Raw genomic sequence first — 27,856 nt, forward strand, 5'->3', positions numbered from 1 at the left:
AAAAATACAAACAATTAACTGGGCTGGTGGCGGGCACCTGTAATCTCAGTTACTCAGGAGGCTGAGGCAGGAGAATTGCTTGAACCTGGGAGGCAGAGGTTGCAGCGAGATTGTGCCACTGGACTCCAGCCTGGGCGACAGTGCAAGATTCTGTCTCAAAAAAAAAAAAAAAAAAAAAAAAAACAATACAAATGTTTCTTTTATTTTTGTAGAGACAGGGGTCTTGCTGTGTTGCCCAGGCTGATCTCAAACTCCTGGCCTCAAGCAGTGCTGCCTCGGCCTCCCAAAGTGTTGGGATTACAGGTGTGAGGCACTCTGCCACTGTGCTCAGCCTGCAAATGGTTTTTACAGGTGTGACGCACTGTGCCACTGTGCCCACTCTACAAGTTAGATAAAATGTTTTCAGAGAAATAAATTAGTCATTCTTGGTTTGTTCATTGTCATACCTTTATTATTTATGTTTCTGTAATATGTGAGATAAGATTATTAAATGATGGCAGATACAGGTTCTACAAAATGTAAGCAAACATTACTTCGGCATCAGAATGTTTGATAAAGTATGAAACTGATTATGAAATAGTATTTTATAATCTATTCATACTATTCTATGAATAGTAGAATTTCAAGTATGCAAGTATGTTTGATTTTGGAAATTATATCACAGTGATCAAATATTGCAAGTTTTTGTACCTTATTTAGATGCTTATCAGTTTTTTTTTTTTTTGAGACGGAATCTTGCTCTGTTGCCCAGGCTGGAGTGCAGTCGCACAATCTCAGCTCACTGCAAGCTCCACCTCCCGTGTTCACGCCATTCTCCTCAGCCTCCTGAGTAGCTGGGATTACAGGCACCAGCTACCATGTCCAGCTAATTTTTTGTATTTTTAGTAGAGACGGGGTTTCACCATGTTAGCCAGGATAGTCTCCATCTCCTGACTTCGTGATCCACCTGCCTCGGCCTCCCAAAGTGCTGGGATTACAGGTGTGAGCTACCACGCCTAGCCGATGCTTGTCAGTTTTTAACTGGCATTTTTTTTTTTTTTTTTTTTTTTTTGAGACAGAGTCTCGCTCGCTCTGTCGCCCAGGCTGGAGTGCAGTGGCGAGATCTCAGCTCACTGCGATCTCTGCTTCCTTTGGTCAAGTGATTCTCCTGCCTCAGCCTCCCGAGTAGCTGGGACTACAGGCGCCTGCCACCACGCCTGGCTGGTTTTTGTATTTTTAGTAGAGACGAGGTTTCACCGTGTTAGCCAGGATGGTCTCCATCTCCTGACCTCGTGATCCGCCCACCTCGGCCTCCCTAAGTGTTGGGATTACAGGCTTGAGCCACGGCACCTGGCCTTAACTGGCATTTTAAAACTATATTGAATATTGCCAGGCATGGTAATCCCAGAACTTTGGGAGCCAAGGCAGGCGGATCACGAGGTCAGGAGTCCGAGACCAGCCTGACCAACATGGTAAAACCCTGTCACTACTAAACATACAAAAATTAGCTGGGCGTGGTGGTGCACACCTATAATCTCAGCTACTCAGGAGGCTGAGGCAGGAGAATTGCTTGAACCTGGGAGGTGGAGGTTGCAGAAAGCCGAGATTGTGCCCCTGTACTCCAGGCTGGGCGACAGAGTGAGACTCTGTCTCAAAAAAAAAAAAAAAAACCCAAAAACCAAACACTATACTGAACATTAATATAGAGAAAATGGAAGTAAGACTTTGCTTTACTCATATTTTTAATCTCAAAACAAAGTGTTGCCATAGTATTAAATTGGGAGGTAACATTGTTTCAAGGATCTGCAACCTCTGCCTCCCAGGTTCAAGCAATTCTCCTGCCTCAGCCTCCCAGGTAGCTGGGATTATGGGCAGGTGCCACCACGCCCAGCTAATTTTTGTATTTTTAGTAGAGACGGGGTTTCACCATGTTGGCCAGGTTGGTCTCAATCTCTTGACCTCGTGATCCACCTGCCTTTCACCGTGTTCGCCAGGTTGGTCTCAATCTCTTGACCTTGTGATCCACCTGCCTTGGCCTCCCAAGGTGCCGGGATTATAGGCGTGAGCCACCGCGCCTGGCCCAGGATCTGGTTTTAGAAAGGTAACATAGGCAATGAAAGCATTTTTATTTTTAGTAAAAACCTTTAGGAGTTAAACCGATTAGTAAATGCATATGTGAATTAAGATGCTGTTTGTGCAACATCTGAAAAGTAGCACGTGTGGAGGGAACTTGAGGAAATTGATCGTACTCTAAATTTGATTCCTTAGAATTTGGTCTTCACCTAAATCTGCATTTATGTAACATTTTATCATTAGAATTTCTTTGAAATAGGCGGTAGAGACAATTTTTAAGTACTTAGTTGTCATTAACTATCAATTTCAGAAGTAGTACTAATTGCCACTGCACTTTTTGTTAGATGTTTGTGACTATACTTGCCCTTCCATGTTAAAAATTGTACAACTCCTGTTACTTTTGATTCCCTGTACTCTTGGTTTCAGTAGTGTCACATGAGAAGATAATTCCCTAGAAACCTTCCTTCAGAGTTTTCTGGTAAATCTTCGTTCTTAGCTATGAACTTCTAAAATTCATCAAAATGAAGAAACCACCTTTTTTTTCAGCTTTTCCTTAGATCAAGCAGACAAAACAAACATTAAAATCCTTTGAACATTAACTAGTAATGGAGATATCAGTAACTCTCACAGGACTGTTGTAAAACGTTCCTATTTTTGAAAACTTCATTTCTTTCTTACCTTTTCTGCTATTCACTGCTTTCAGTTTCCCCCCTTTGGTTGCTGGGTTAATTTCACCAAAACACTCCTTTCATTCTGTCACTCCTATCTATAAAAACTTTGAATAGCTTTCCATCGAAAACTGGATAAAGTCTTAGTTCTAAGTCTAGTATTCAAGATTTTCTATAGTCTGACCCCAGTCCACTTTGTGTGTTTTGTCTCTTCAGCTATATAGCAAAAGCCCTTAACTTAAAGCCGGAGCTGTTAGTTTGTGTCTTTTTGTTGGCTCGTGTTCTGTTTGTACCCCCCTCCATTCTCCCATCCCTACTCTGTGGACACGGTAGGTGTTTTTAATATACATGTGTCAGATGAACAAATTATGTTCAAGATTTGTTTCTGTCAGAGAGTGGGGCCTGATGCTGTTGTCTGTGAGACAATCTAAATTGAAAATATTCTTAGGGTCATATCTTCGCTCCTTTTTCTTGTTGCTGCTTAAATGAACTTGAATAACATTAAATCAGAATAATTTATGAAGGACTGTTTTAGATTTACGTTTTACATTATTTTACGTTATAGAGATAATAAACGAATACAATTCTTATTGTAATAATCTAACCGAAATTAGGGTAAAAATGGAAAGACCTCATCATCTTCTTTCTTAGAGGCAATCACTTTGGTGTATATCTGTGTATTCTTATTTGGGTGGGCAGGTGGAGGTAACAGCTTTATTGAGATAAAATTAACATATCCCATTACAGTTCACCTATTTAAAGTGCACAATCAGGTGGTTTTTGGTATATTCACAAAGTTGTGTAACCATTAACCACAATCAGTTCTAGAATATTTTTTCACCTCAAAAAGCAACTACATCCTTTTAGCATAATCTCCTTCCTAAACCTTACCTCACTCTTAGCCCTAGGCAACTGATAATCTATCTTCAGTCTCTGTAGATTTGGCTATTTTCGGCATTTAATATAAATGGAATAAAAATATGTCGCTTTTTGTGTCTGGCCTTGTATTCTTTTTTTTTCTCTTCATAGGCATTTAAATGTGTATGTCTGTGTAATATTTTTAATTTATTGTGTGTGTGTATGTCTAGATGAGAACAAAACTAGACACACAGAAGGAACTTAAGTGAATGTACATGTACATAAATATCTTTCCTAAAACCATAAGTGAAATCATACTATACATAGCATCCTACAATTTGCTTTTTTTTCACAATAAATAGTGAAGCTCTTTCCATGACATGTCCAAACAATGAGATGGTCTCATTCTTTTTAACAGTGCATAATATTCCATATGTATGTTTATAGAGATTTACCGCTTGAATTTATCAATGTATATGGTTGAAAGTTCTTAAGAACTTGTTTTGATGGTTTTGCTATACCCTACTGGGTTTTTTAAAAAAATAGTTGCCACATTTAATGTAACCTCTATAGTATTAATGCTGGAGTTTCACTTAACAATAGGAATGAAAACATCACAGGTAAGGGTTGTATAGCTTGAGGAGAAATGGAATGCAGCGTCTTTATGCAGTTCTGGCAGTGCACAGCCAAAGCATTTCATTTTGTATTTGGGTTTCTGAATGTGAGCAAGCCTGTTTTTAAAAAAGCTCATGGCATAGTGCTTAAAATAGAACTTAACATGCTATCTTGTGCTTTATGGTGAATTTTAAGACTTTTTCTTGCAGTCATGCAAGTCTAATCTTAAAGATTGGAAAGATTTCAGAGTAAATATTTTTTCTCATATGTTAAAATCATCATTCTGGTCTATGGGCTTCTGTAAGTTACCCAAGAAGGGGACTGAAGAGGCACAAAACTGGCTCAGAAACTGGCTTATAGTAGATTCTTAGTAATTGTTATTTATTCAAGAATTATCACATTCTGTTATTTATTATATTTTTGGGTATCTGCTGTGTATGAGGTACCAGGTTATTGGTGATTTTAGTATGTTATCACGTGTGTGTGTATTTATTTAAATATTTCTGTAATAGTGGAATGTTTACTAAAAATTATCTTTTTAAAAATTATATAAGTAATGCATCGGTTATTACAGAGGTTTTCAAAGTCTGTTTCTCAGGCCCCTGGTGGTTCCTGAAGTTTTTCTGGGTGTTCTCCAGGTCAAAATGATTTTCCTTATAATAGGAAGGCATTATTTGCTGTGCTGACATTTGCAAAATCATTGGTGGGTAAAACCGCCAGCACCTTGGCACAAATTAAGGCAGTGGCACTAAATCGTACTACTAGTTGTGTTGTTCATTACTATGTACTTGGAATTAAAAAAAACATGTCAGTTAAACTTTATATCCTTGATGAAACAATAAAACTTACTAATTTTATTGTATCTCAGTCCTTGAGTACATTTTAAAATATATTTTGTATGATGAAATGAAAAGTACCTGCAAAACACTTTATTGAATATCAAATCTGATGGTTAACTCAGGGAAAAGAACTTCTGGAGTTGAGTTGTGAGCTTTTTAAATGGAATACCATTTTTACTTGAAAAAAAAAATGGCTGGCAAAGTATGGTTATGCAGACTTGGGTATTTGGCATACATTTTCATGAAAATAAATAAAGTGCGCCTGTCACTGCAAGGAAAACAACTGACAATATTTGTTACTAATGATAAAATTTAAGCTTTCAAGTGAAAATAGAACTTTGGAAGACGTATTTGCCACTGTGAGCTTGACAGTTTCCCAATACTTGACTTTTTTGATAAGATCAATGTGATATTAATGAATGTGTTATGTTGAAGTTGCATAGTGAAATATGTCAACATTTGGAAGAACTGCATAACTCAGTGAACTAATATTTTCCAAATAACCAATGCATGATATTACAAAATCATGCCTGGATGAAAAGATCCATTGGAAATGGAAGATAGACCAATGAATTTCAGTTTATCAGAGTGGGAAATATTCATTGATATGGTTTCAGATTCCTGTGTTGCAGCAGCCTTTAAGAACCTGCTATTTGTTGAGTTTCGGTGAAGGATCAAAGAATATCAAAAGTTATCTGAAAAGGCTAGACCATTTTAATTAAAATACTCTTTATTTTTTCCAAACTCTATAGAGCTTCATAAGGCTAGATTTCCTTTATATTCTTCAACCAAAATAATCTAATACACAGATTGAATGGGAAAGTAGATGTGAGAATCAGGATGTCTTTATTAAGCTAGATGTTAAAGAGATTTGCAAAAATGTAAAACTGTGATAGTCCTCTAATTTTTATTAAAAATATTTTTTAAATACGAGATGTATGTTAACAAGTAATGGATTTAATTAATTAATTTATTTTTTGAGATGGGCTTTGCCATGTTGCCCAGGCTGGTCTTGAAGTTGGGGGCTTGAGCGATCGCCTGCCTCGGCCTCCCAAAGTGTTAGAATTACAGGTGTAGGACACCCTGCCCAGCTATTATTATTTTTTTAATGACAAATATTTTAAAGTTTTCTGCTTTAACTGCAAATACAGTAAATATTGATAGACTTAATCAACGTAAAGTTTTTTTTGGGGGGGGAGCGGTCCTCCACTTTCAAGAGTATAAAAGAGTCCCAAGAGCAAAACCTTTGAAAACTTGATCTTTTTTAAATTTAAAATTTACAGTACAGCAGTGCATAATTTAACATGGGACGATCCCTCTCACCTTCTCACTCGTGGTATTTTTTATAACTTAAAAAGAAAAATAAGGCTGGGGGCAGTGGCTCACATCTGTAATCCCAGTGCTTTGGGAGGCCAAGGCAGGCAGAGTGCTTGAGCTCAGGGGTTCCAGACCAGCCTGGACAATATGGCAAAACCACATCTCTATCAAAAATACAAAAAATTAGCTGGGCATGTTGATGCACACCTGTGGTTCCAACTGCTCGGGAGGCTGAAGTGGGAGGATTGCTTGATCCTGGGAGAGAGATGGAGGTAGCAGTGAACTGAGATCCACTGCACTCCAACTAGGTGACAGAGTGAGACCCTGTCTCGAGAAAAAAAAAAAAAGAAAAAGTTTACTTCTAGCGATCCTCTTAGAAGGCAGTTTGCTAAGCAGGGTTATTTAATTAGATCCTGTATCTCTCTAAGTAATGCTAAGCGGTAGTAGCTTGCATTGCACTGAATGAATGTGCTTGAAGTACTTTTTTTTTTTTTCCCCCTGGATGCAGGGTCTCGCTCTCTTGCTCAGGCTGGAGTGCAGTGGTATGATTATGGCTCACTGCAGCCTCAGACTCCTGGGCTCAAGTGATCCTTCCACCCCAGCCTCCTGAGTAGCTAGGACTTCAGGTGCATGCCACCATGCTCAGCTGACTAAAAACTTTTTTTTTTTAATAGAGATGGGGTCTTGCTATGTTGCCCAGGCTGCTCTCAAACTCTCAGAATCACGTGATCCTTATGCCTCAGCCTCCCAAAAGTGTTAGAATTCAAGGTGTTGAGCCACCGCACCTGGCTTGAAGTACTTTTAATCAGTAATGGTGTGGGAAATATATAACTTTTTATTTTTTCAAGGTTGTGTTTTTTGGTTTTTTCTTTTTTCTTTTTTTTTTGAGATGGAGTCTCACTCTGTTGCCCAGGCCAGAGTGCAGTGACATGATCTCGGCTTACCACAAACTCCACCTCCTGAATTCAAGCAGGTCTCCTGCTTCAGCCTCCGGAGTAGCTGGGATTACAGATGCTCACCACTGTGCTCAGCTAATATTTGTGTTTTTAGTAGAGACGGGGTTTCACCATGTTGGCCAGGCTGGTCTTGAACTGTTGACCTCAGGTCACCCACCTGCCTCAGACTCCCAAAGTGCTGGAATTACAGGTGTGAGCCACCATGCCCGACCTGATTGCTTTTTCTGTAGTAAAATATAAGAATCACATGAATAAATGAAAAATTCCCTAACTTAATGTTAGCCAATAATTTCCTCTCCAGCAGAGCTTAGTTCTTACCAAATATATATGATTGATTTGCATTCTGCCTATTTTGTTTTTTTCCTTTCCCTTTTGTGGGATAAACATGAAACAGGACCTAGAAATTGTAAGACTCTGAATGCTTTTCAGTTTCTTGCTGCATTTCTTTAGAGTGGTGTGTGAAAAATTCTAGCCTCTGTTCCTTAAACATCTTTCCCCAGGGTGTCAGAGTAAGACTGGAAAAGGAATATTTTTGTTTCAGAAGTTATTCTAATATGTGATTTCAAAATCAGGTAGCATCTTAAAGGTTAAAGACCTTTAAAAAAAAGTATAGTATTTTGTGTCTAATTGAATCATGATCAGGGAAAAGAACATGAATTTTAGAATTGCCATTAGTCTTCACCTCTGAATTTAGATAGTCCCAGGAATAAGATTAATGGTCTTCTAAGTGTGAGTAGGTCTTGGTCTGTCCATTTGTTCCAGAGAGGAATTTTATAATCTCTTGTTGAGGCTACTTAACCTGGCTGATAATGTTTGGGGAACAAGGCAGGAGAAAGGTGTCCTGCTTATGAGTATGCAGACTTTGCTTAATCTCTGCATGTTTAGACTTGTGCCTCACCCTTGATTTTAGCTCCCTACTGGTCTGAGTCTGGAGCCTCTCTGGTTCAGTTGTTCCAGTAAGCCTCTGGGTGACATTTCTCCATAGGAGAAAGTGGAGAGGAAAGTTTTGGAGACCTGAAAATATGTATAGGGTGGACGTGGTGGCTCACACCTGTAGTGCCAGCACTTTGGGAGGCTGAGGTGCGCAGATTGCTTGAGTGCAGGAGTTTGAGACCAGCCTGAGCGATATGGCGAAAACCTGTCTCTACAAAAAAATACAAAAAATTAGCTGGCTGAGGCGCGTGCCCGTGGCCCAGCTACTCGGGAGGCTGAGGTGGGAGGATCGCTTGAGCCAGGAGGTTGAGGTTGAGGCTCTAGTGAGCTGTAATTGTGCCGCTGTACTCCAGCCTGAAGGACAGAGCGTGGCAAATATACATGCTCATAGATTCCAGTAATTACATCTGATGATGTTTGTAGAAGAAGGGACTTAAGTTAATTACCACAGTGATCTACACGGGCTTAAGTCTTTTTTTTTTTTTGAGACTGAGTTTGCACTCCTGTCACCCAGGTTGGAGTACAATGGCGCGATCTTGGCTCACTGCAACCTCTGCCTCCTGGGTTCAAGTGATTCACCACCCTCAGCCTCCCAAGTAGCTGGGATTGCAGGCGTCTGCCACCATGCTTGGCCAATTTTTGTATTTTTAGTAGAGAAGGGGTTTTGCCATGTTGACCAGGCTAGTCTAGAACTCATGACCTCAGGTGATCCGCCCACCTCAGCCTCCCAAAGTGCTGGGATTACAGGTATGAGCCACCGCCCCTCACCTGGGTTAAGTCTTGAAAAGTGCTCAGGTTTGTTTGTGCCCATGCTGTCATCCACGAAGAAGTTGAATCATCAGAGTTATGAGAAAAGTCCAGCTTTTTAGGCAGAATCATAGATCATTAAATTCTATATTACACTTTAAATGTTTTTGTCCTTTTTTTTTTTTGACGTGGAGTCTTACTCTGTCACCCAGGCTAGAGTGCGGTGGCACAATCTTGGCTCACTGCAACCTCCACCTCCTGGGTTCAAGCCATTTTGCTGACTCAGCTGCCCAAGTAGCTGAGATTACAGGCGCACACTACTGTGCCCAGCTAATTTGTGTATTTTTAGTAGAGATGGGGTTTCACCATGTTGGCCAGGCTGGTCTGGAACTCCTGACCTCGTGGTCTGCCCACCTCAGCCTCCCAGAGTGCTGGGATTACAGGTATGAGCCACTGCACCTGGCCTTGTCCGTTATTTTTTTGAATACATTTTACAAACTCTCAGTAAAACGTAAAAATAGTTATTCCTTTACTGGGCTATAAGTATTCTTTACGGCTATAGGTATTCTCTGCTAAATCTTGCAAACAAATAAGCATTCTCTCCTACTCTCCCCTCCTCCTTCCTTTTGCCTGTTTGGCCTTTGGTATCACATTTACTTAAAGCAAGATTCTTATCCAGTCATTCCATCAATAAAAATGAGTGCTGATTTATATGCCAAAATCAGCTGCGTTAAATGCTCACACACCATTTGGGAATGAGAAAGTTTTTGCTTTTGTGAAATTACATTCTAGTACTCCTGTAAGTATATGAAAAATAGTTTGGTTCTCTTGTACCTTTCCATATTTGAATTTTTATAGAGAACAGATGTTTTAATAATTAGCAGAAACTTTATTTTGGGAAATGTTTTCTTGAATATGAAATAACAATGTTAAATGCATTGTTAAAGTTTAATAGTCATTTGTTTTATACATGCTTCCTAAAGGTAGTTTTTGAAGGAAGGAGATGTGGGAGGAGCAAAGAAAAGATACGAAAGAGTTATTGTAGGAAGTTTGATTGCTGGCTCACTGGAAAGTTTAGTGAAATGCCTCTGCCCATTGAGATTGACGACTGTGGATGTAAAATAACATCCATCTGCGTGAGTGCATGCATTCTTTTCTCCTACAAAGTGCGAACTACATGGAGGGACAAGGGAATTTTGCAAAGGAATGTTTAGGGGCTACTGAATAGGGCATGACAACATCAGTGAATTAGAGATCTTTATGAAATTGAATTCTTGCAGTGAAGCAAGTAAGAAAAGGAGGTTGTAGTTGGAAAATGGAATGTTCAAATTAGTGATTTTGAAGGTGGTGCAGGTTCTGCTGGAAAGGTCTAGGATGTGGCCCATGGAGTGGGTAGCTGAGGGGGAAAGTAATGACGAGGAGTTAAGTTGGAGCCTGAATGGCCAAGGCAGGTACTAAAACTTTACCTCAGTGAATGACAGGATGACCTAGAAGAGGGACTGTCCAGTACTATAGCCACTAGTTCTGTGTGGGTCTTGAGAACTTGAAATGTGGTTAGTCCTAATTAAGATCTGCTGTAAGTGTAAAACATACTGGATTTCGAAGACATAGTATGAAAGAAAGAATGGAAAATATCTCATTAATAATTGATATTGATTGTATGTTGAAATGATATTTTAGGCTTATTGGATTAAGTAAATGTATATCATTAAAATTAATTTCATCTACTTGTAATTTTTTGAAATAGAAATGTGGTCTCACTATGTTGGCCAGGCTGGTCTTGAGCTCCTGGGCTCAAGTGATCGTCCTATCTCAGCCTCTGAAAGTATTAGGATTACAGGCGTGAGCCACCGTGCCTGGCCTTTTTACTTTTTAAAATGTGGCTAGTAGCACACTTAAAATTATGTATGTGTCTCAACATTTGCAACTGACATCGTATTTCCTTTGGACAGCACTTTTCTAGAGAGATTACTGCCCATAAGTAGAATGGGGATTAGGTGGGAGGACAATTGGTAGGGGTCTGTAGAACCCAGTGTCAGAATCATTTGGGAGAGGGAGTAGACATTAAGGCTTATTTTTCATTGAGTTCCTGGTGCTTTCTCTTCTGCTGTTCTTTGTGCTTGGAATTGATGACCTTCTTTTCACCCCCGCCCCCCACCCCTACCTCCCTCCACGGAGTGGCTAACCTCAGGGAGTTTGCTTCATTCTTGTTTTCTTTTTCTTTTCTTTTCTTTTTTTTTTTTTTTGACGGAGTCTCACTCTGTTGCCCAGGCTAGAGTGCAGTGGCGTGATCTCGGCTCACTGCAACATTTGCCCCCCAGGTTTAAGCAGTTCTCTGCCTCAGCCTCTTGAGTAGCTGGGATTACAGGCGTGTGTCACCACACTCGGCTACTTTTTTGTATTTTTAGCAGAGATGGGGTTTCACCATCTTGGCCAGGCTGGTCTTGAACTCCTGACCTTGTGATCTACCTGCCTCGGCCTCCCAAAGTGCTGGGATTACAGGCATGAGCCATTGCGCCTGGCCAGCTTCATTCTTTTGAGGAGAAAAATGATAAACGATAATAGAAAGCAATACCAACAAAACAACCATATAAATCTAAGTAGTTAACAATGTATTTATAAGAAGAAGAGGTCACTTCTGGCTAAGCTTATTTCAAACTGGGCCTTAGAAGAGTTTTGGAAGTTGGTGGCCAGGCACAGTAGCTCACACCTATAACCCCAGCACTTTGGGAAGCTGAGGTGGGGCGGAACACTTGGGCCCTGGAATTTGAGACCAGCCTGGCCAACTCTACAAAAAACGAAAATTAGCCATGGGGAGCGACGTGAATCTGTAGTTGCAGCTACTTGGGAGGCTGAGTTGGGAGGGCTGCTTGAGCCTGGGAGGTCAAGGCTGCAGTGAGTCATGATCATGCTACTGCATTCCAACCTGGGTGACAGAGTGAGACCCTGTCTTTAATAAAAGAAAATTTAAAAAGGGGATTTTAAAGGTAGTAAAGGATTACTGGGATATTCTTTGAAGCAGGGGGAACAGCATGAGCAAAGGTAATGAGGAGAGAAAACACTGAGGTATGTTTGCAGAACAGCTGCTAGGTCCACATGTGGATATCTGTGTAAAAGAGTTATGGGAAGTTGGGGCCAGATTGTTATGAGAATTTTCCACTTTGAAACTATGTGAGTCTGAAACTGTGTTGAATGCTATAAAGGAAGGGGACAGAATTCTGTAAGAACATTAACCAGGAAACCTGACTGAGTTAGTGTACTCAAAGCTTTAAGACTTCCCTATTTCTGAACCGTCTGAACTACAGACTTCCTCCCATTCAAGTCTTTTCAAATCTTCTTAATGTTATGCCTTCCTTTCCTTCTTGGTTGTTACCATCACTATTTCAGACTCTTGTAGTGTCAATTTGGTATTCATAAAACAGCCTCTAAATTGGTCTATCTTAACATCCCCTTTCAAATTATTTACTCTTCATTTAGATTGATTTTTTATATGTCTGTTTCTTCCCTTTAACATTTTGTGCAGTTGAAAGTGTTTTTATAACTTCTTATTCTTTGTAGGATTAAGTATAAACCTCAGTTTAGCCCTTAAAACTAAAACATTATTGTTTGAACACTAGTTGCTGAGTTTGGATGCCAGTATGCTCAGTAGGCACTGGGCACATTTATATAATGTCCTTATTTGTGAGAGGTTACATGTATAATTTCTAATAGGTTTGCATTACCAATATGGTTTGTAATAATTAACAGGTGCCAAACCGTTGTTCCTCATATTTGTTGATGATGAACAAGACAGTCTCTACAGACAGAGCATATATTTTGGATCAAGAATTGACAAGTAAACAGGGCCTCTCTACATATGGCATGAGAGTGGTAAACTGAGTTAAAGAGGATAGCACATAAAAGGGTAAATTTTTTTAATGTTAGAAGTGGATTAAGGAAAATTTCCCAAAGGTTGTGACATCAGAGTTGAGAACTGAATGAGTTGGAGTTAGCTAGTAAAAGGCTGGGATGGCATGGGGGAGAAGAGCTTCCTGGAAGATGGAGAGTTGGTTAAAAGATTGGTTACAGTTGTCATGCTAAGGAGTTGGGACCTCCGAGTGCAGTAGATGATCATGGACAAGTTTAAGCACACTTAAGTTTAAGTGTGACATCGTTAGATTTATATTTTAGAATGATCACTGGCAATAGTGAGGATAATGACTTGGAGAGGATAATATTGGAGGCAGGGAGAAAAGTTAAGAGTCTCTTCCAGACTCTGAATTAGAGTGGTAATAGGGACTAAGACATTTTAAGGTGTTAAGATTGACAGGACTTGGTAAATAGATTGGATGTGAACAAGAAGATGGTGTAGCAGCTTCTGGCATTGATGGGTGATTAGGTGGATGGAAGGTTTGGAGAGAGTTGATGTGTTAGGTTTGAGTATGTTGAGTTGACGACTCCTGGGACATAAAGGAGGGGTGTTTAGTAGATATGGATTTGGAGTTTAGGAGACCAAGGTTAGGCTGGAAATAAAGATTTGGAAATTGTTAATTTAGAGATGGCGTTTTGAAGTTACGAGTGAATAAGATCACTCAGGAAGACTGAGCTGAGTGAAAGCAGGATTGCTTTAGACTTAGGATTCAGTGATACTGTTTCTCTTCTGTCATAGAGTTTATCTCTACTTTTTTTTTCCTTTTTTAAAAATTAAATTAAATTTTTTAATTTTAATTTTTATTTTTAGACAGGGTCATGCTCTTTCGCCCAGGCTGGAGGCTTGATCTGCTGGGCTCAAGCCATCCTCCCACCTCAGCCTCCTGAGTAGCCTCCCAAAGTGCTGGGATTACAGGAAGTAAAGTAACTTTTATTTTTAAACTTTTAAGAACATTGACTGCGTTGAGTATTTGGAGAAGTACTCTGGAATTTGATTAGGTATATATTCAAGGAATGGTATTAAGAATGAGTTTTCAGTAATTGTTCTTTATGACTGATTATGATAAACTCATATTTTATTTCACTTTCTAATGTCCACAAAAGATAGAAGACATTTTTTTAAAAAACCATAACCACAGATCATTTCTTCTTTTGGCTAATTTATGAATTGTCCTTTAGACACGGACAGTTAAACTTTTTTTTCTTTTTGACAGAGTAAGTTGTAGATAGCTAAACTTTGTTTTTCTATTTTTGTGCTTTTTAAAAAATTGCTTCTTATCTGTAACTTTACTATTCCTTTTCTTTTTTTTCTTTTTGCTTTTTTGGTTAATGTTCTGGATATGTTAAAATGGATGCTAAAAAGTATAATCTGTTTGGGATTTTGGCCTCAGAGTTTTGTGAGTAGCTCATTTCCTTCTCTTCCATAAATTTCAGGAAGAATGTGTAATATGTTTTCATGGGCCTCACCTTTAATATGTATTTTTATGCACATTAATGGAATTTTTGAAAGAAAATAAAAACATTTTCTTTCTTTTTTTTTTTTTTTTTCTGAGGCGGAGTCTCTCTTTTTCCCCCAGGCTGGAGTGAAGTGGAGTGAAGCTCACTGCAACCTCCGGGCCCACCCCGCCCCCAGCCCCGGGTTTGAGCAATTCTCCTGCCTCAGCCTCCTGAGTAGCTGGAATTACAGGTGCCCACCACCACACCCGGCCAATTTTTCTATTTTTAGTAGAGACGGGGTTTCACCGTGTTGGCCAGGCTGGTCTCGACTTCCTGACCTAAGGCGATCTGCCCACCTCGGCTTCTCAAAGTGCTGGGATTACAGGCATGAGCCACCGTGCCCAGCCAAAACATTTTTTTAAACTTGCTTTTGCTACTGTAGTAACTTTGTAAATGTTACTTTAAATCATAAAACTTAAATTTTAATCATAATAATGTGTTCTGAAGATAATGATCATAATGATCTCTAAGTTTTATGGAAAGTTAGCAGTTTTACTTTACATAGACTAAAGGATGCTTTTGTTGTGAAATTGTTTCTCTTTTCTATAACTAGTAGAATAATTAAGTGAAAGTGTTCCATTCTGTGTAGAAAAGAAAGGGTTGCTATCATTAATAGGCTTCTGATGGAATTTTAAAAAATATTTAGGCAAGCTGTCATTGCAAGACTTGAATAACTTTTTGCTGTAACCTATTTTTTTCTTTTTAATATTTCTCTGTAAGGAATCATTCCTAGGGCTTTTTTTTTTTTGACGACAGAGTTTTTCTCTGTCGTGCAGGCTGGAGTGCAGTGGTGCGATCTCTGTTCACTACAACCTCAGTCCCCTGGCGTTCAAGTGATTTTCCTGCCTCAGTCTCCCGAGTAGCTGGGATTACAGGCGCCCACTACCATGCCTGGTTAATTTTTATGTTTTTAGTGGAGACAGGGTTTCACCATGTTGGCCGGACTGGTCTTGGACTCCTGGCCTCAGGTGATCTGCCCGCCGTGGCCTCCCAAAGTGTTGAGATTACAGGTGTGAGCCACCATGCCTGGCCACCTAGGACTTTTAGAACTTTTGTGTACATCTTTTTAAAAACTTGTTTCTGTCTAAAACTTATCAATCAGGACTGAAATATGATAACCTTAATTTTCTTGTGCCCTCTGCAAGATGTTTATTTTTACCTTAAGATAGGGGAATCAGGCTGGGTGCGATGGCTCACAACTGTAATCCCAGCACTTTGGGAGGCCGAGGTGGGCAGATCATGAGGTCAGGAGATCGAGACCATCCTGGCTAACACAGTGAAACCCTGTCTCTACTAAAAATACAAAAAATTAGCTGGGCGTGGTGGCATGCACCTGTAGTCCCAGCTACTTGGGAGGCTGAGGCAGGAGAATCGCTTGAACCCAGGAGGCACAGGTTGCTGAGATCGTGCCATTGCACTCCAGCCTGGGCGACAGAGTGAGACTCTGTCTCAAAAAAACAAAGAACAACAACAAAAAAGATTGGGGAATCCTAGGAGAAAAGGGAATCCTTAAGAAAAGAGACATCTTAATCGCAAATATTGAATAATCTTATTTGTAGCCTTAAATTTTATTGTAACTTGGAGGAGAATCTCTTATGATATGCTCAGGGCCCTAGAGAGTTGACACTGTCATATTCCAAGTTCTTAAGGATGACTTGGGTGAATATTTAAGGTCACAATTCTCAGATTTTATATATGGCACAGAACTGGAAAGGGGGTATTAAGGTGATGAAGAGGAATTCATATCATCTGTTGGGCACTTACTTGGTGTCATTAACTATATTTGCATAGGGGATATGGAGATGAGTATTTATCCTTGAAAAACTCAAAGTCTATGGGAGGACATAAACTGGAAAATCAATGATATCCCACATTTTGTAATAATTGTACGATAGAGGGGTATAGGAAACAGTTTTTCAAAAGGGATTTGAAAGGCTGGAATGAAGAGCTGAAAAACATGAAGTTTAATGGCATGAAACGTTAAGTTCTGCTTTTAAATTAACAAAAATTGTATTCGAGGATAAGGTGGTTTGACTTGATACTGTAGCCGTTTATGTGAAAAAGATAGAATAACGGTTTTAGTTAACATAAGCAACAGGATGATGTGGATGCAGCCCCCTCCCTGCTGAAACGCAAGAATAACACACATCATATATCCCCTCTTGTCCAAATAAAACAAACCTAAAATGTGAATGACTTTTTAGGTTATATTGGTAAAAATATGTTCATATTAAGAGGGATAGTAATACTGCTGTGTTTGGGACTAGTCACACCATATCTAGATTATTTCATTCACTTCTGAGTACTATGAACTGCAGAATGCTTGAGAAGGATCAGGAGTGGGAAGAGGCCTAGCTAGTTGAAGGAAAGGAGTCCTTTTAACACATTTTAAGCATTTTAAGAGTGGATTCTGGTATACCAAGAGAATGAAATTTTAGAACCATTGGGCAGACTTTAAAGGGAATTTTCAATTCCTAGAGCCTTTCACTAATGGGGCAGCTTTTAAAGGTTGTAAACTCTTAGAAGTGTTATAGCAGAGGTTGGGAGACCGTCAGTCAAGAAAGTTGGAGTAAAACTTCATATATTAGATGGAGTTTTAGACAAGAAGAAGATCTTTGAGTTCTATTTATGATACTCTGTTACTGTTATTTCCAAAAACATTTTCATACTATCTGATAGTGTCTCTAGTTATTACTGTGTAGCATTGTGTGACCATTGGCATTTGCCTTTTGAGTCTGAGCTCCACTACTTGCTAGCTCTGTTACCATCAGTAGGTTACACCTGTTACTCTGAAATAGTTCTGTACCATCCCTCTAGGACTTTTCCTTAATCTCTGTTCTGGGACCCAGACTGAAGCTGTAATTTAGACTGTTTAGTTTAGAGGATGCATTCTTCTCACTTTTTGTTTTGTTAATACGTGTTTCTTCTTTTAGGCTTTTCAGCTTTCTCTCAGATAGGGTATTATGTTTCTTTCATTGCCTTTTGTCTTATCTGAAACTTAGATCATCTAATTGCAAATGCAGTGTTTTGTTTGTTTTGGTAAGGGGACAGTAAGGAAAGAATAATCATCTTTTAGAATTTAATAGACTTAAAACTTCTTAAAGCCCTACTTAGTATTTTTAAATTCTAGATTTTATTTGAAAAGTGAATGATATTGTTCTCATGATCAAGTACAGTCTAATTTTTAAAAGACTTACCTCTTTGTAGAATATTGAACATGGCCTGTAGTGTCTCTTTGCAGTATTTCTTGGTCCTGTCTCCTATATTTCCACTGCACAGTTCCTTCTTACCTTACATGTAGATAAATCCTGCTCGTTGCCGTATCTTTTAGCTAGAAGGTTTATTTCTTAGTTTTTTTCTAATTTCAGCCATCCTATTGGTGGTTACTTCAGTAACTTCCTTAAGCACTATTTCAGTTACATCTTTACTGCCTCTAAAATATGCATGTATTCCACTGCCTGCTCACATTATACTGTATAAATTCCTTGACTGTCATTTAGTGCCCCCATCACTCGTTTCCTGTCCCTGTCTCAGTGTAATATATACTCAGCCCTGGCTGAGCTTGTGATAAGACGTTGTATTAGTTAGTTGTGAGCTCTGGAGTCAGGTCAGATTTGAGCCCTATCTCCATCACGTATTTACTGTGTGATTTTAGATGTAATGTCAGTTTTCTTATCTATACAGTGAGAATAATAATACTCTGTCTTGTGGGTTCATGTGAGGATTAAATAAGATAATCATGCTTACTATAATTAGTATGTTACTGGTACATTATAAGTATTTAATATATATTATGTTTTGTCATTTTTACTCTATCAACCCATGTAAATGACACTAAAAGTTATGGTTGAAAACATTGCTAATATAGAAAGATTTCACTAACTGTATGGATTGTAGTTCTTCAACTATAGAAGAGTAGAAGAATGAGAAGAAAATTTCATTTAATGCAGTTACAATATTGAATTCTGAAATTTTAAGGAACCTTGAGAACCTCTAGTTAATCCCTCATTTTTTTTTTTTTTTTTTTTTGGTTGAAGTGAGAAAGCAGAACCTGTAAGATTGTAATTTGGTAAATTAGTGGCCATGTCAGTACCAGAATCCAAATTCTGTATATGCCAGTACCATTATATTGTATTGTACATTTACTCAGCATATGTTAGGTATTCAGTAACCTTTGGGAATTGAATTAATATGATGATTACACGTGTTTCTGAAGACTAGTTTATTTCTATGTGTTCGTTGTTCCTTTCTTCTCTTCCTATACATACTCATTTAGGGCCTGTGCGTGGATCCAAAAAGCATTTATTGAACATCTGTGTGCAGAGCAGCCTTTTTCTTAAATAAGAGCCATATTTTCCCACCTCTGCGTAAGAAGTTTGGCAATGTGTTAGGAATTTACACTCTAAATTTTAAAATTAAACTAAGCCCTTAAAATTTTTTTTTTCCTTTTTTCTTTTTGAGACAGTGTCTCACTCTATTGCCTAGACTGGAGTTCAGTGGTATGATCACAGCTTACCACAGCCTCGAACTCCTGGGCTCAAGGGATCCTGCTGCTTCAGCCTCCTGAATTGCTGGGTCTGTAGGTGTGTGCCACCAATGGGCCTGGCTAATTTTTTTTTTTTTTTTTTTTTTTTTTTTTTTTTTTAGTAGAGATGAGGTCTTGCTGTGTTGCCCAGGCTGGTCTCAAACTCCTGGGCTCAAGTGATCCTCCTGCCTCAGCCTCCTACAGTGCTGGGATTACAGGTGTGAGCCACCACACCTGGCCTAAACTTTTTCTTTTTAGGAAAAATATTTTACTCTAATGTTACAATGTTCTGAGTTGGATTTTTTTTTTGAGACAGAGTTTTTCTCTTGTTGCCCAGGCTGGCATACAGTGGTGCGATCTCAGCTCACTGCAACCTCCACCTCCTGGGCTCAAGCGATTCTCCTGCCTCAGCCTCCCAAGTAGCTGGTATTAACAGGCATGTGCCACCATGCCCGGCTAATTTTGTATTTTTAGTAGAGAGAGGGTTTCACCATGTTGCTCAGGCTGGTCTCAAACTCCTGACCTCAAGTGATCTGCCTGCCTTGGCCTCCCAAAGTGCTGGGATTATAGGCGTGAGCCTGTATTTTTTAATTTTTTGTTGTTGTTGTTGTTGTTGTTCAGGTTATCGTCCAGAAGGAGCTGTTTTAAGGATAGAAGTTTCGTGAAATGTGGTAGTACATAAAAAAGATGATGTTTAAATTATCTAACAAAAATTGAAGCCATGGTGCACCATTTCAACAGTGTTTATACTTTAAAGGAGAATGGAATCTCTGTTTATGTATAATTGCAATATTTTGTCACTTTGTGGGACCTCAGTGCAGCCAATAAGATGGACCTGGAGAGGTGGAAGATAAATTAACTAGAGGAGTAGGCACTACAGGTCATTTTCCAGTTATCTTATGCTGTGAAATAAATAAAAGATGAGAAATTAGGTGAAACAAGATTATGGAGAAGTATGTAACCAACCTGATTTGCTGCTTTGAATAGAAACTCTCTAACTAGGTTTTCTGCTTGAATGAGGCATTGTTGACAGATTGCTAATAGCTGCTTATTAAGAATTTCTAATGAGAAGATTTAGTAGTCATCCAAAAGTAAGCCCCATTAAATGAAGAATCTGACTTTGAAAATAATAAAATACTTTTGTTGTGTGCAAGATTTAATGTGTGCAGTTACAGAATTTGTGATTATTCATTTGCTTTTGTGGATAAAAGGCAAAAGTATAAATGAAATATTATGACATTATTAAATGCCTATTTTGTCTGTCTTCAGAATTCATTCTGGTTTACAGTTCATTATAAATTGATACCAGATAAAGACTCATAATACAGAGTCTGCTTTATGACTAATCCCGTAAACCACTGCAGTGGGATGTGTGAACAAGAGTAATTATGTTGTTCAACAAGAAGTACCTAATTCTTATCCACAGTGTAGACGTAACCTTCAATAATGGAAGGTCACAGCTAATGATACAATAAAACCGGCACTTTCTGTTCAGTTGCAAAAGCCTGTTTGCTTGTTGATGTTTTTTGAGTATTATTGTATTTATCTTTCTCAAAACATGGCCCCTGCCTCTGTGTAGTTGGGACAGAGTTTGCATACATATGTATGTATGTTTTTGCAAAGTTTTACATATCTGAAAAAGGGATTGAGTAAAATGTTATTGTCTTGAATGGTGAGGACTTCCCATTCCCCACTACTCTGCTCTTAGAACACTAGAAGCCAGCCTTATGCCACCAAAGCAGGAGATTGGATTGTTCCTCTCTGTCAAAAGTGATCAGACAAAAGGAAGCAAAGGGAATCCAAACAAAATAGCAAGGTTATTGCCCAGTTATTCTAGATGAAGTACCCTGGTCTGCTCACTCACATAGATTTTCCAATCATCTTTTTAGTGTCTTACTCTTAAATATGTATGCACAGCCCAAGGTTGCCTCTCATTTAAGGAAAGCTTCCGGCACGAAAGACAGAGACCAATGTAGGGAGAAGAAAACAACATCAACACCCAATTTATATTCTCAAAAAAGAAAAATAACACAATGTAGAGGAAAAAGAAAAGAGAAATATACAGAAAATTAAGAGTTCATGAAAATTAAAAATTTAATGTGTTAGGAGATAAAATTGAGGAAAATCCCAGAAGATAGAGCTAAAAGACAAGAGATGTAAAAATGCACAAGGAAAAAGAAAACAGAATAAAGGAAAATTAGATAATCAGTCTAGGAAGAACAGTGTCTGAATAGTAAGTGTATAAGAAAGAGAATGCAAGGGCTGGGCGCGGTGGCTCAAGCCTGTAATCCCAGCACTTTGGGAGGCCGAGACGGGTGGATCACGAGGTCAGGAGATCGAGACCATCCTGGCTAACACGGTGAAACCCCGTCTCTACTAAAAATACAAAAAACTAGCCGGGCGAGGTGGCGGGCGCCTGTGGTCCCAGCTACTCGGGAGGCTGAGGCAGGAGAATGGTGTGAACCCGGGAGGCGGAGGTTGCAGTGAGCTGAGATCCAGCCACTGCACTCCAGCCTGGGCGACAGAGCAAGACTCCGTCTCAAAAACAAAAAAAAAAAAAAAAAAGAAAGAGAATGCAAAGAAATGGAAGGAAGATTATTGTAAGAAAACTTCCCAGAACTGAAAGACATACATCTCTAAGTTTAAAAGACTTGACAGTTATCAGTTTATGCAGTTAAAAAAAAGAAAAGACCAACCCCAAGGCACAACATTATAAAATTTCAGAACACATTAAGACAAGCTGCTATGATTCCAGATGGGCATATATAGTTGACTATGAAGGATTATGGGTCAGATTGGTACTAGGCTTCTTAACACTGGAAGCCAGAAAACAATAAGGAAAGGCCTTCAAAATATTGACAGAACATGATTTCCTGCCCAGAACTGTGTACTGAGCCAAAGTCAGTAGTAAGGGTAAATGAAGACTTTAAAAATACAATGCAAGGAATAAAAACATCGTGCCCCCTTCTCAGAAAGCTGCTGGAGGAAATACCCCACAAAAAAAGAGAAAACCGAGAAAGGGGAAGTAGTGGGATAAGGAAACAGCATCCAGTATAAAAGAGAGACGTGGGAATTCCCGGGATAAGCTAAAGGGAAATTCCATGATCATAATTGTGCACCAGGCCTAGAGAGCCTACAGTCCAAATTGGAACACGGTGGAGGGCTACAGGAAAGAAATTAAAACTGATTTACCTGATATATTTGAATATATTGAGAAGAAAGTTAATACTTTTAGCTGTTTGCAGATGAATTAGCAGTAGGTACCTAGAAACCTAAGCAAATGGAAAAATGGTGTAATTATTAACTGTAAGGAAAGGAAAGTTATACAGAAAAGGAAGAGTAATCATGATGTACTTTTGACTCAGCTGTGAATATTATTTACAGCCATAGTAATAATGTAAGTACTGACAATTGATTCAACCAAAACTTATGATAGAAAGATGAAGGAAAGGAGATGTAACAGAACAAAACCATTGTATTTTATAATAGGAAGTCAGTAAAGTCCTCAAAGAAAAAATTAAATAGCTGCGTAGACCTACTACATAGAATATAGAGGAAAAAATGCCAGAAGAACTAGCTAAAAAGATTTGAAAGTTGTTGCCTCAGGGATTTGAAAATTGTGGGGCATGTAAAAGGGGGAAGGGACTGCTGTTTTTTTTGTACAACTTTTTGGTTTTTAAAATTGTGTTCATGTCTGTCAGATTAAAAAAACTAGTTTTAAGAGGTTGCTCCTTACAGAATGCTCTTGTGTTCAAAATATATACCATTCTGCGGCATTCTAAATCCCCTAGGATTCTGAGAACTCTATCAATTGCGGACGTAGAGTCAGCGGAATGGTATGAAATTGCTGAGAAAGTAATGATTTCTAATAGTACTAGTGGTTGATGTAATCCTTACTTGTAAATATTCATTTTGTTGTAGTGCTAACAAATGGAGATTTTTAAACACCTTAAATAAATGCAGATTAAAATATATTTCATTTCAACATCTCAAATGTATTAGTGTTTAGTTTTCCTCAGTGTTGTCAACACTTTTCATTGTGAATTGACTGCTTTATGCTTCTTTGCAGTTTTTCTGTTGAAAGATGCTTCAGTGTTTCCTGCCCCCTTCTTTTATTTCATTTTAAAAAATACTGCATGCTTATCACAGTCCTTAAGAGTATGCAACAGCTGTTCCAATAATAGCAATAGATACCACCTGATTTTTCATTATACCTGATTATAGGTTGCAATGGTTAATTTGAATCCACACACATTCTTTTCTTATCTTAATCACCTGTTTTTAAAAGCCAAAATGTTGAAGCTTGAAATGGAGATTGAGTTAAATAAATGGAGATTGAGTTAAATAAATGGAGATTGAGTTAAATAAATTAATCTTCAAATAGGTTTTTCTGTTTTCCAGTTAAAAGGCATGTGGTTCATGTCCTCTTAAAGTCAGCATATTATAGCGTGAAAGAAAGCACAGTTGGAGTAGAACCAGTTGCATGACATTCAACAAGTTTCTTAACCTAAGTCTTATTTTCCCACCTGAAAAACAAGAACAGTACCTGCCTGATAATTATGACAATTGAAGATGAATCCTGTAAAAAAACCAAAAACACCCAGTTACTCAGGAGGCCGAGGCAAGATCACTTGAGCCTAGATGTTTGAGAACAGTCTGGGCAACATAGCAAGATCCTGTCTCTTAACAAACAAAACTAAAAAGCTTGGCTTGCTGATCGCAGCTACTATGTGAGTGCCTACTATGTACCAAGTATTGTTATTGCTGCTGCTATTCTTTGTTTCAGAGAGAGACAAAAAACATGATTGAGGGCTCTCAAGTTTATTGTTGTGTCATGAACTTTTTTTGGATCGTCAAGCAAGAGATTTTATGAGAAATGTCAACATATTCTTCTACAAAAATAGGAAAATAATATATCTGCATTGCGTCTAAATCTTCGTACCTGTAGAATAAAGTCAAAAGCTGCCATCAATGCAGAGTTTACAGTAGTCACTGAGTTTTGCTGGTTTGTTTTTGATTTAGGATAATGGAGTTGAAATAGTTCTCTTTAAAATTTATACTTTTTTTTCTTGTAAAATGCAGTACATTTGACCCATGCCAACTTAAATTTATTTTTAACCTCTAATCCTTGAAGTTTCATGTTATTTATTTAAAAGCAGTTTACTTATTAATAGTACATTTCTGTTTGAAGTCCCTGTTCCTTTTTAAATAATAAAAGTCTTTAGAAGTATTTTGTACTCTTTTGGTGAGTAGGGAGAAATTGATATCCTGCTGATATTATAGTTAGTAATTATTTACAGTCTTTGATAACATCTAAAAAGAGAAACATTTCTAAGATTTGGGTAGAATTTGTTTTTAAGGTTTACATTATATCTTTGCATGCCTCTACAGAACATGAATTTGAGCATTCATTTGGATAAGTTATCACTCTAGATGCTACCTCCCACCCTTTCTTCTGGTCTCCTTTCTTGTTTGTTCATTTGTTCATTCATTCATTCATTCATTCATTGTGCAGGCATTTGAAGAGTTTCCACTATTAGGCCCTAGTCTTAGAAGCTGAGGGTAATGTGGTTGTGTACCATGGAGAACCCTGGGTTAGTTATAGAATCACGTGTGTAAACAGAAAATTACAGTAAAGCAAGATAAATGCTAAAATACAGATACGAAAAGTGGCCATTAAAAATAGAGTAAAAATCATCCTACCAGGTCTAATGGGCAAAGGCTAACAAAAGCTGACCCCTGAGGAAAGAGTTTTCCAAGCCAGAGAAGTAGAGGAAGGACTCGTATTTCTTTGATTAACCAGCTATGTTGCTTATAAAGCTCTTTATATACTTTTCTCCTCAGTATTTTATTTTTTGCTTAATGTTTTTGCCACTTGCAAAGAATTGGCTGGTGTCATCATCGTGAGTGGTGGTGAGTTAGGGAAAGCAGCATAGCTTTTGTGTATTTGGTATGAGGTGAAGGAATCAGTTGGGGAAATAGAGAGCAAATGGTAAGCTTACATGTGTCTTTTTATCCTAATACTCCCTGTCAGTGGTGATGCAGTCTTTTAGGATTCTGCTAATAGCTCTGTGATCTTGGGTAAGTGATTTCTTCTCTTTGGATTCCATTTTCCACCACTTTGAAATGGGAGGATTGGTATTAGATGGGCATTTCCTATTAGTAGGTGGGGAAAAAGGAGAAACAGTGACCAAATAAGTTTGTGAACACAGGTAAACAAATAGATTTCTTTACTGCAGCCTCATACATTACGGCATATGAATTGGATTGCTGGACTTCTAACTTGGCCATGCAAGTTAAGCGAGAGTCAGTAATATGAGTCCAGCTCTGTCTTTTTCCTAATGGTTTAGTGGAAAGAGCATGGGCTTTAGAATCAGACATATCTGGGTTTGAATCCTGAGTACTCCTTAGTAGCTTTATGGCTTTATAAATTATCTAACCTTTCTGAACTTGTCTCCTCATATGTAAATCAGGCAGGATAATGCCTTGGGGAGTTGTAAAGATTATGACATTCCATATGAAAATATCAAATAGAATATCTGATATATAATTGGTCAAAAAAGGTATAACTTAAGTCTACAAATTCCAGAGTTAGTATAGAATGTAACACTTGATAATAGCTATTGATACCCTGCCTACATCTGGTGTTTGAGGTGAACTGTTTGTCGTTTCATATATACTTACAATTTTTCCTCAATAAAACAAAATATTCTTGAGGGCACATCATTATGTTTTACCATCTACGTGGCATTCCACATTCTCCTGGAGACTCAATAAGTGCTTGATAAATACCTGACAGTTTCATCAAAACAGTGGAATAAAGTGAGGTGTGGTTTTCCCTGGTGTATAGTTTATCCTGTATTTCTTATAACCAAGGGTAGAAGTCAATGAATTTATGAATATTAATTTTAAATTTCTTTGGTTACTTATGTTAAATGATTAAATTTGAAGTTTGAAATAATTAGGATTATAAGTGAACTGGCATTTATTTACTTAAGTAAACCATAGGAAGGGGGGTTATAATAAAGTGTCATTTAATAGTGTAAATTATATTATTGGAATACTAATGTTTTACATTTTGTTTTTTCTCTAAGCAAATGGTTATGAGCCTTAGAGTTTCTGAACTCCAAGTACTGTTGGGCTACGCTGGGAGGAACAAGCACGGACGCAAACACGAACTTCTCACAAAAGCCCTGCATTTGCTAAAGGCTGGCTGTAGTCCTGCTGTACAAATGAAAATTAAGGAACTCTATAGGCGGCGGTTCCCGCAGAAAATCATGACACCTGCAGACTTGTCCATCCCCAACGTACATTCAAGTCCTATGCCAGCAACTTTGTCTCCATCTACCATTCCACAACTCACTTACGATGGTCACCCTGCATCATCGCCATTACTCCCTGTTTCTCTTCTGGGACCTAAACATGAACTGGAACTCCCACATCTTACATCAGCTCTTCACCCCGTCCATCCGGATATAAAACTTCAAAAATTACCATTTTATGATTTACTGGATGAACTGATAAAACCCACCAGTCTAGGTAAGATTATTGTATGATGGTATTTGGTTACTTTTGCAGGATGAATTTTCATTTTAGACTTTTACTTTGACCCAGTTTATTATTCATAATGAAATTTTCATTTGATAGTAACAGCTGGATAATAATGAAGATCTTTCAAATTTAGATAACATCAAATGTATAAAAGCTGTCTTTCAGAGGAAAAAAGGTAGTATATTGATGGTTACTGACACAGTAAATATTAAAAAGTTTCAAGAATATAAACTTCCAAAGAGTAGTCTTTTAGAAGATTGATTAATATTCTACAATATCTCTTATAAATTAGAAAATTAAAATAAGTCACTACAAGTCTCTGATTAGTTCTTAATTTTCAGGGATTGATGATCTCTAAAACAAATCACTTACTAGTTTTGATTATTTAAATGAGTGAATGGTTTTAATGATCATAAAAGGAGACTTGAGCTTTGATGTGTATGGTAGTTAAATTTTAGCTGATTTTTTTCAAGCGGAGAAGTGCATGCTTTACAAGCATGCACACGCACACTCTTGATTACAGTTATATAATATAAATGCTTGAAATTTATTTTGCTCTGTTGTTCCATTATTTGATTTGTAGTCTAGCATATAGAATTCAATATATTAATCAACTTGTAATTTTAATTGCTATAATGCTACCTTATTTACTTAATGTAGAATAAAACTCAACTGTTGGGACCTCTGATGCCTTTGGTGTAATATATTTTAAATATCAGACTTCTAAATGCTGGTTTGTTGGCATACTATGGCTGGCAAGCTAAATCCAGTCTGTGGCCTGTTTTTGTGTGGTTCTGAGCTAAGAAATCTGAAAAATATTCCTAAAGAGTTATTAAAAAAAAAGAAAAAGAAAGAAAAACAAAGAATATGTACAGAGACCATGTGTGCCTGCAAAGCGCAAAATATTTACCCATATAGTGGAAACTTGTGAATCCCTGTTGCAAATCATTGAATGTTTCAGTTTAGGGGATTGGCAAGTGTTGAGAACATTTTTTGCGAATTTTTGAGAACATTTTGAAAATGTTTTACTGAAATTCTGTCTTTGAAATACGAGGTGTTTGTTCTTAATTATATTTAGCAGAATTTACCTGAATACATGAAGATTATAGGAGTCATTTGAAACAACATGAGTTTTGTATCACATGATTTCATTTTTTAAGTGGCCATAATAAGAAAACATTTTTTGAGAATCTACCGTATGCTTATAAAACTGACACATGCTCATTGTAAAAAAAGGAATTGCCAAAGTTCCTTCCTTGTTAGCTGTTTAGTGTGTATGCATATATAGCACAAGCAAATTGTTTCTTGTTTTTTACAGAAGGAATCATATACATAGTATTGTTTAACTTCCTTTTTTTCCCCTTAATAATATATCATAAGCATCTTTTC

At 37.9% G+C, this 27,856-nt stretch overlaps 1 protein-coding gene across 1 annotated transcript in view; it reads left to right on the plus strand.

The window, feature by feature from the left end:
- Window positions 1-27,856, plus strand: part of PIAS1 (protein inhibitor of activated STAT 1) — a 143,172-nt gene that overhangs the window by 5,390 nt on the left and 109,926 nt on the right. The window contains exon 2 of the mRNA XM_023220738.1: window positions 26,011-26,455. Coding sequence (XP_023076506.1) covers window positions 26,011-26,455 — 445 coding nt within the window. The remainder of the gene's footprint in view (window positions 1-26,010; window positions 26,456-27,856) is intronic.

Source organism: Piliocolobus tephrosceles, chromosome 6 (assembly GCF_002776525.5).
Source record: "Piliocolobus tephrosceles isolate RC106 chromosome 6, ASM277652v3, whole genome shotgun sequence".
Taxonomy (NCBI): Eukaryota; Metazoa; Chordata; class Mammalia; order Primates; family Cercopithecidae; genus Piliocolobus; species Piliocolobus tephrosceles.